Below are 10,000 nucleotides of genomic sequence, written 5' to 3' on the forward strand. Positions count from 1 at the left end.
TATGGTGATAGTTATGGAGGTGGTAATTATGATAATGATCTGTGTCATGGTGGTTTTGAAGATGGTGATGTCGGAAAATATTAAATTTACAAAACTATTATTTACTTGTATGGATCTTTCATTTCCTCTGTAACAAAGTTAAGGAAATTCCTGAAAAGAAAATAATGATAATAATTGATGATGATCATCATACTCTCTCTCTCTCTCTCTCTCTCTCTCTCTCTCTCTCTCTCTCTCTCTCTCTCTCTCTCTCTCTCTCTCTCTCTCTCTCACACACACACACACACACACACCTACCTAAATTCATCGATTTTTTTTTCTTCTAAATTGAACTTTTTTATGGCGCAATATCCGCTAAAATGCCGACATCCACTCCCAATATAAAAGGCGCTATTACATTATCTTTTTTTTTTTAAGCAGACATCGCTATAACCAGCCATCTACTTATTTTACACCTGAGTGTGGTGAGAGTACGTGAGTAAAGAAACTTTTACAAGGACTCAACTTTGCGCCATCTAGACTAGAACTCGAACCAGTGACAGTGCTGCCAACCCTGGACCGTGTAAAGGGGTACAATGGAGAGCCAAAATTATGAGTAAGACTTTGAAAAAAAATACGTACGTACAAACGTTCAAAACTATAGATAGTTCGAAGATGACGCCACTCAGGTCTTTGTTATTGTTTTTTGCCATCCGCGTTTATGAGTAATGCTCACTGAATTGTATTAACCTGACTATAAACGTTCATGGATACACACAGTTTTGTGTTTTGGTCCGTTATACTTCCGGATGGCAATGTTGTGAACTCCTTGGCCAAGCGCACTCTATCTATACGTACGTACAAACGTTCAAAACTATAATAAGCCCTAAATCTGACAATGGGCAATTTGACAATACTAGCAATTTTATGATCGTCATTTAAACCAATGAATAAACTCTCTTTTTAAAGACTAAAATATAAAATTCTGGTATTGACAACCAGAATTATACGTGTATGAATTTGATATGATGACCTAGCAAGGTAATAGTTTTTTTTGTTTGTTTGTTGCTTTAGGTCTCTTCCAACACAATTGAGGTTATATGAGAGACCGCTGAAACAAAAAAACAAGCAATCTAACAAAAATAGTACAAATGTCAATCAAAATCATAACCTAAAGATAGCATAAGCTAAATTATAAATAACCAAGAACAAACAGGCAGAGGATTTACAGAAAAAAAAATATCCCCTGTCAAAAATACAATCACAAACCAAAGAAGCAGGATAGGCTAGTAAAGAGAAGAAGAAACGACATCACTATCGGATCGTACACCCATGCAAACATCATAGGTATATGATTCAAGGGTGATGCTCCCATCCAACCACCCGCCTAGGTAATAGTATAACGAACTCACTACATGACAGTGTTTAAGTACACTAAAAGACTGTATGATTGTTATAAAGCTTAGATAATAGAAACCTCAATAATGCTTACAATTCCCCAGCAAAATGTGTACAATGAACGAAAATGCGTTAGAATACGCATATTTTACATTAGGTTGGCACCACTGCAGTTCGAAGGCTAGTACCAAACTACGAGTTTTAAAAATATATTGAAAAAAAAAATTATTCCAAAATGGAGAAAAGGGCTTTTTGTGAGTGTTTAGCAAAAGAGTTCTCACAGCTGTTCACCACAATCATATTATTGTTATTAATATAGCACGGTATGACACCTGCGAGGATATAGATAGGCCTAAGATTTTAGATTTTATTGTACGTTCATTGATTCATCATTTGACACTGACATGGTGGGTGGCAGTGTGTAGCCGTGTATGTATTTGTGTGTATAGATAGTACGAAGATGACGCCACTCAGGTCTTTGTTATTGTTTTTTTTTTTTTTGCCATCCGCGTTTATAAGTAATGCTCACTGAACTGTATAACCCGACTATAAACGTTCATGGATACACACAGTTTTGTGTGTTGGTCCGTTATACTTAGCCAAGCGTATACTATCTATAAGTGTCTGGACAACTCAAGTTTATGCCATTCTTTATAAACACCAAAGCATTCTAATATTAGGGGATGAAGAACTTACCAGCCAGCATAAGCGAACAGGCCCGAGTACAGCGCCAGTGAGATATCCCCGACATTGGTGGTCGTGCCTTCGAACGCGTTTTCAAAATGTTCAGTTTCTCCTGTTGAAGACACAAATAAATAAATGATGATGATGATGATGATGATGATGATGATGATGATGATGATGATGAAGATGATGATGATGATGATAATGATGATGATGATGAGGATGATGATGATGATGATGATGATGACGAAGATGATGATGACAAAGATGATGATGACGAAGATGATGATGATGGTGATGACGATGATGATGATGATGATGATGATGATGATGATGATGATGATAATAATAATAATAATAATACTAATAATAATGATGCCTGATGTCAACAGGAATAACCCATGTGGTCCAAAGTGAGCAACTTGGGGTTCAATACAGGTTTTGGGTCATTTTGACATCCAGATTGATCCTATTCATTACAAATGCACTCATTTTTGATGAGGAAGCAATAATTGGTTTATGAATTTTGACATCCAGATTGATCCTATTCATTACAAATGCACTCATTTTTGATGAGGAAGCAATAATTGGTTTATGAATTTTGACATCCAGATTGATCCTATTCATTACAAATGCACTCATTTTTGATGAGGAAGTAATAATTGGTTTATGAATTTTGACATCCAGATTGATCCTATTCATTACAAATGCACTCAATTTTTATGAGGAAGTAATAATTGGTTTATGAATTTTGACATCCAGATTGATCCTATTCATTACAAATGCACTCAATTTTTATGAGGAAGTAATAATTGGTTTATGAATTTTGACATCCAGATTGATCCTATTCATTACAAATGCACTCAATTTTTATGAGGAAGCAATAATTGGTTTATGAATTTTGACATCCAGATTGATCCTATTCATTACAAATGCACTCATTCTTGATGAGGAAGCAATAATTGGTTTATGAATTTTGACATCCAGATTGATCCTATTCATTACAAATGCACTCATTTTTGATGAGGAAGCAATAATTGGTTTATGAATTTTGACATCCAGATTGATCCTATTCATTACAAATGCACTCATTTTTGATGAGGAAGCAATAATTGGTTTATGAATTTTGACATCCAGATTGATCCTATTCATTAGAAATGCACTCAATTTTTATGAGGAAGTAATAATTGGTTTATGAATTTTGACATCCAGATTGATCCTATTCATTACAAATGCACTCAATTTTTATGAGGAAGTAATAATTGGTTTATGAATTTTGACATCCAGATTGATCCTATTCATTACAAATGCACTCAATTTTTATGAGGAAGCAATAATTGGTTTATGAATTTTGACATCCAGATTGATCCTATTCATTACAAATGCACTCATTTTTGATGAGGAAGCAATAATTGGTTATGAATTTTGACATCCAGATTGATCCTATTCATTACAAATGCACTCATTTTTGATGAGGAAGTAATAATTGGTTTATGAATTTTGACATCCAGATTGATCCTATTCATTACAAATGCACTCATTTTTGATGAGGAAGCAATAATTGGTTTATGAATTTGACATCCAGATTGATCCTATTCATTACAAATGCACTCATTTTTGATGAGGAAGTAATAATTGGTTTATGAATTTTGACATCCAGATTGATCCTATTCATTACAAATGCACTCATTTTTGATGAGGAAGCAATAATTGGTTTATGAATTTTGACATCCAGATTGATCCTATTCATTACAAATGCACTCATTTTTGATGAGGAAGTAATAATTGGTTTATGAATTTTGACATCCAGATTGATCCTATTCATTACAAATGCATCATATTTTTGATGAGGAAGTAATATTTGGTTTATGAATTTTGACATCCAGATTGATCCTATTCATTACAAATGCACTCAATTTTGATGAGGAAGTAATAATTGGTTTATGAATTTTGACATCCATATTGATCCTATTCATTACAAATGCACTCAATTTTTATGAGGAAGTAATAATTGGTTTATGAATTTTGACATCCAGATTGATCCTATTCATTACAAATGCACTCAATTTTTATGAGGAAGTAATAATTGGTTTATGAATTTTGACATCCAGATTGATCCTATTCATTACAAATGCACTCAATTTTTATGAGGAAGCAATAATTGGTTTATGAATTTTGACATCCAGATTGATCCTATTCATTACAAATGCACTCATTTTTGATGAGGAAGCAATAATTGGTTTATGAATTTTGACATCCAGATTGATCCTATTCATTACAAATGCACTCATTTTTGATGAGGAAGTAATAATTGGTTTATGAATTTTGACATCCAGATTGATCCTATTCATTACAAATGCACTCATTTTTGATGAGGAAGCAATAATTGGTTTATGAATTTTGACATCCAGATTGATCCTATTCATTACAAATGCACTCATTTTTGATGAGGAAGTAATAATTGGTTTATGAATTTTGACATCCAGATTGATCCTATTCATTACAAATGCACTCATTTTTGATGAGGAAGTAATAATTGGTTTATGAATTTTGACATCCAGATTGATCCTATTCATTACAAATGCACTCAATTTTGATGAGGAAGTAATAATTGGTTTATGAATTTTGACATCCATATTGATCCTATTCATTACAAATGCACTCAATTTTTATGAGGAAGTAATAATTGGTTTATGAATTTTGACATCCAGATTGATCCTATTCATTACAAATGCACTCATTTTTAATGAGGAAGTAATAATTGGTTTATGAATTTTGACATCCAGATTGATCCTATTCATTACAAATGCACTCATTTTTGATGAGGAAGTAATAATTGGTTTATGAATTTTGACATCCAGATTGATCCTATTCATTACAAATGCACTCATTTTTGATGAGGAAGTAATAATTGGTTTATGAATTTTGACATCCAGATTGATCCTATTCATTACAAATGCACTCATTTTTGATGAGGAAGTAATAATTGGTTTATGAATTTTGACATCCAGATTGATCCTATTCATTACAAATGCACTCATTTTTGATGAGGAAGTAATAATTGGTTTATGAATTTTGACATCCAGATTGATCCTATTCATTACAAATGCACTCATTTTTGATGAGGAAGCAATAATTGGTTTATGATATATTAATCAAAGCTATTTGGATAATCTATTGCGATATAAAATATATCATATCAAAATTTATTTCCTTGAATTTAATTGTCAACATATGGTTTGATATCGCAAAAAAAAGATCGTTTGATGATTCAACCCACTGCATGGGGATAATCCTTTTTAGTCTATGTTTTCACCACGACATGCGGGTCGGGTTTGGTGTAGCATGGCTATAATCGTTCTCTTTATGATAGGGACCTAACCTTCATTTAAAATAATATATATATATATATATATATATATATATATATATATATATATATATATATATATATATATATAATATATATATATATATATATTTATAAACATTTCAAAGATAATTATGATTGTTTGACTTCTACAACGTTGTATCGATACAACGTTGTAGAAGTCAAACAATCATAATTATCTTTGAAATGTTTATAAATATATATATCAAAAAGTTGAGCACTATTATTTCATGGTTTTTGTTTTTCTATATATATATATATATATATATATATATATATATATATATATATATATATATATATATATATATATATATATATATATATATATATATATATATTATTGATGGCTGTCATGTAGTTCAGACAGGACTATAGGAATTAAATTTAAAATTCAAAGCATATTAAAATGAGTAAAACGACTCAGATTCGTCCTCAGATCCTACTTTGACAGCTGGTACATGGAGATGAAAAACTGTAGCCGGAAATGTCATGGACCATGCCCTCCCATACAAACCCTATCCGAAATAGCTGGGGGTTACGCTATCGGGTCCATCTCGAAGCTATTGCCAGGAAGATAGAGAAACGCAACAATATTTTGAGGACTTCTGCCCTGGAATTATGCTATTCCACCACAGTCTATTGTGCCCCAGCGTAAGAAAAGATCAAAACCAGTGATAAGGTAGATGTAAAACTTCGCGTGTCTATGCACATAGTGTCGGGAACGCCGGCAACAACTCATAGAGAATGTGGACCAATAATGGTAGCAATCAAGTCTCCGATGTCCAACGGGAGGCGATTACCTGACAATGGATTAACAAAAATGGAGAGGGAACTGGGGAAACCTTTCTGAGAAGCATAAGCATTATGGACGGTGCTCCCGTTTCTAGCTCTAGCCGAAGTAAGCCCTGGAAACCCTTGTACTTGAATTCCCTGACTTCGGACAGAGTTGCACATAAGAAATGGACAAATTCAGTCCCTCGTGGAGGCGGGGATGGTAACAAGTGTGTGCCTATCGTCTCGGAACTCGAAGCGGTATCATGTGGGAATGTGTTAGTCCTGGAATTCGACGATTTTTGGCCACATAATAAAAGATGGAGGAATAATTTTTAAAACGTGAGCTTTTATATAGATAGTATGCAGATGACGTCACTCAGGCCTTTGTTATTGTTTTTGCCATCCGCGTTTGTGAGTTGTTCTCAATAAACTGTATTAACCAGACAATAAAAGTTCATGGTTACACAGAGTTTGTGTGTTGGTCCGTTATACTTCCGGATGGCAATGTTGTGAACTCCTTGGCCAAGCGCATTCTATCTATACAGCAATATCCACTAAAGCGCTTTACAAAGGGTTCCTGATCAACAGCAACACGTAACATGTAGAAAGAAGCATGACGCCCGTTAGGCGGTATTAAAAAAATTTTTCCGACAGAGACAACGCTGTTAACGGAGAGGGTATTCGTTTTACACCGGAGTACGGCGAGATAATGTGAGTAAAGAGCATTTTCCAAGGACTCAACTATGTGCCGAGTGAAGCTCGAACCCAGGACCTTCCGATCCGAAAGCGAGTATCATACCACAAGACCACATAGCCGCACTTACTGGTAATATAATTAATAGTGATCAATAATCTATTAATTTATTTCAGATTTGGTTGCCTTAAAATAATAACAAGGATAGAACACAGCTATAAGTTAACGATGGCTACGCTAGAACCCACGAGGACTTGTTTGGCGTCATTTTTTTATTTTTTTTTTTTTGGGGGGGGGGGGGGGGGTTGCACCGTCTGGTGAGTTGTCGTTAGTGGTGCTCTCAAGGAAACAAGTGATCCCATTGGTTGACCTATTGAATACAACTCACGGCTTGTTTTCTTTTGTGGCCAAAGACTTGTCTTTTGACGTAATTTTTTTGGTCAGTGTCAGGCTAAAGTTAACGATGGCGACGGCCAGCTTCCTTGTTTTTTTGGTTTTTTTATTTTACTTTTTAGGCCACAGACAGACGTTTCTACACCCACCCACTCACCTTGACCCAAGAGCAACAGGCCTGTGATGATGATGGCGATGAGGGCGAATATTTTGGCGAATGTGAAGACGTCTTGAATGCGGGTGGCAGCTCTGACACTCATGGCGTTGACGTAGGTCAGAATGGCTGGAAGAATAAATAAAAAATGAATAAATGAATATGTATGTAAATAAGTAAATATATTTTAAAAAAACAATTATACTGAATAAATAACAATAGAAATAAATAAACATATAAATAAATAAATCAACAAATTAATAAATAGGTGAGTAAATAAATAAATAATAAATTATTAATTAGATGTATAAATATACAAAGAAAATGAATGAATAAATAATAAAAATGAATAAATCAATTTAAAAAATAAGATGGTATTGTGGTATGACATTCGCCTTATTATTATTATTATTATTATTATTATTATTATTATTATTATTATTATTATTGTTATTATTATTATTATTATTATTATTATTATTATTATTATTATTATTATTATTATTATTATCATTATTATTATTATTATTATTATTATTACTCAGTGATAATAATGACAATTTGTAAAAAAGGAGGAAGCTGTATCGGTCCATCGGTCAAACTCAAGCAAAATCCTAACAAAACATCATAGTTTGGTACATTGTATAACTACTTCTAGTGTACATCTGTTCTTAAAAGTCGAGATATAACTTACTTTATGTAACCTTTTAATGAATTGTCTTTCCTTTAAACGATTTTTTAAATACCTTCTATTCAAGAGGTTTAAAACTAACTTTTGATCAAAAGGCCTGAAAGTATTTGTTTTTATTGTTTTATCTTTGTTACTGTAGTAGTAGTAGTAGTAGTAGTAGTAGTAGTAGTAGTAGTAGTAGTAGTAGTAGTAGTAGTAGTAGTAGTAGTAGTAGTAGTAGTAGTAGTAGTAGTAGTAGTAGTAGTAGTAGTAGTAGTAGTAGTAGTAGTAGTAGTAGTAGTAGTAGTAGTAGTAGTAGTAGTAGTAGTAGTAGTAGTAAAAAGTCAGTTTTAAACGTCAGCTTTTATTTAGCGCAATATCCACCAAATGTGATCAAAGCGCTTTACAAAGGGATCCTGACCAACAGCAACACGTAACATGTAGAAAGAGACATGACGCCTGATAGGCGATATTACAATTTTTTTCGACAGATTAACGGTCATTTTACACCTGAGTAAGGTGAGAGAATGTGAGTAAAGAGTTTTTTCCAAGGATTCAACTATGCGCCGAGCGAGACTCGAACCTAGAGCCTTCCGATCCGAAAGCGAGTGTCATACCACAAGACCCTATAGCAGCATTTTTCAATTTCAAAACAAACATATGTTTGACTCAGGCATATTTTATCCTAGTTTTGTTACTAAGGGATTTTGACGAGCTAATACTCTTAGTATGGCTAATATTGTAATAGATACAAGGGCTATTTTCAACACCGATGTTGACAATAGTAGTAGTAGTAGTAGTAGTAGTAGTAGTAGTAGTAGTAGTAGTAGTAGTAGTAGTAGTAGTAGTCAGTAGTCCTAGTCGTAGTAGAAAAATTGAGCTATTATACAGGGCAATATTCACTAAAAGTGCTCAAAGGGCTCTGAAAAGGGTCGCTGACCCTTTCACTCACTGACCCTTTTACTCACGAGTACGGTAAGAGAATGTTACAGACCTTACAAATAAGGCTCAAGTATCATTAATAAATTAAAACTGTAAAACATGCTGTTGACATGGCTTTCAATCTTGTATGTAAATATCACGCATTGTTACCTTATTATACTTATCTGCTATAATATGCATGGATATATCTGGCCCCCCGGAAATATGCAAAAAAATATCCCAAATTATGCGGGAGAAATTGCAAATTATGCGGGGGAAAAAGGCAAATTATGCAAGGGAAATTACAAATTATGCAAAACAAGAAAAAAGTAATAAATAGCTGTCTAAATTTTTCCATTACTTTATTTACATTTAACCAATTCAAAAACAAAGTACTACAACGCAAATTCAAAACTTAATTTTTTGTTGTAGCACAGACAAGCTAGATGTCGTAGAGACGTTGTGCTAAGACTCCTGCGCCTGTCTGGCAATATCAGAGTGTAAACAGAAAAACTGCGCTCAGCATCAGCGCTGTTGATCGTGGTGTATATATACACCAATTGGCACAAGTAGCCAAAGCTGGCACTTCATCAGAAATGGACTGCCAAAAATGTGGCACGTCAACAGAAGAGGTGATGGAGTTCTTCACCGCGAGGGGCCCCAAGCTGCCGGGTGTACCTCTTTATCTCCTCCTCGGGTACAGTTTTCAGCTTTGTGAGGCTCTCAAGTTGATCCCAAGGTGGAGACAGGAGCAGGGTAGATCTCAAGAAGACAAATCAAATCGTACACTTGGAATCAGGGTTGCCAGATTAATTCAGGCATTCTGCCAACTGGTCTGCCAAATACCACAAAAATCTGCCAAACCGTACTATTTATAGTACCCCCTTTGAAAACTCATCAGTTTTGTTAAACAAAAAATTCTCAAGGCCGATGTCATAA

General features: G+C 33.9%; 1 protein-coding gene across 1 annotated transcript in view; it reads right to left on the bottom strand.

Moving 5' to 3' along the window:
• LOC144976850 (large neutral amino acids transporter small subunit 1-like) overlaps nt 1-10,000 on the bottom strand; it is a 50,467-nt gene that overhangs the window by 10,078 nt on the left and 30,389 nt on the right. The window contains exons 4-6 of the mRNA XM_078921361.1: nt 7,474-7,599; nt 2,074-2,173; nt 106-150 (exon numbers count right to left, since the gene is read on the bottom strand). Coding sequence (XP_078777487.1) covers nt 106-150; nt 2,074-2,173; nt 7,474-7,599 — 271 coding nt within the window. The remainder of the gene's footprint in view (nt 1-105; nt 151-2,073; nt 2,174-7,473; nt 7,600-10,000) is intronic.

This window comes from Berghia stephanieae, chromosome 7 (assembly GCF_034508935.2).
Source record: "Berghia stephanieae isolate SIO BIC M18660-M18661 chromosome 7, UCSD_Bste_1.3, whole genome shotgun sequence".
In the NCBI taxonomy this organism is placed as follows: Eukaryota; Metazoa; Mollusca; class Gastropoda; order Nudibranchia; family Aeolidiidae; genus Berghia; species Berghia stephanieae.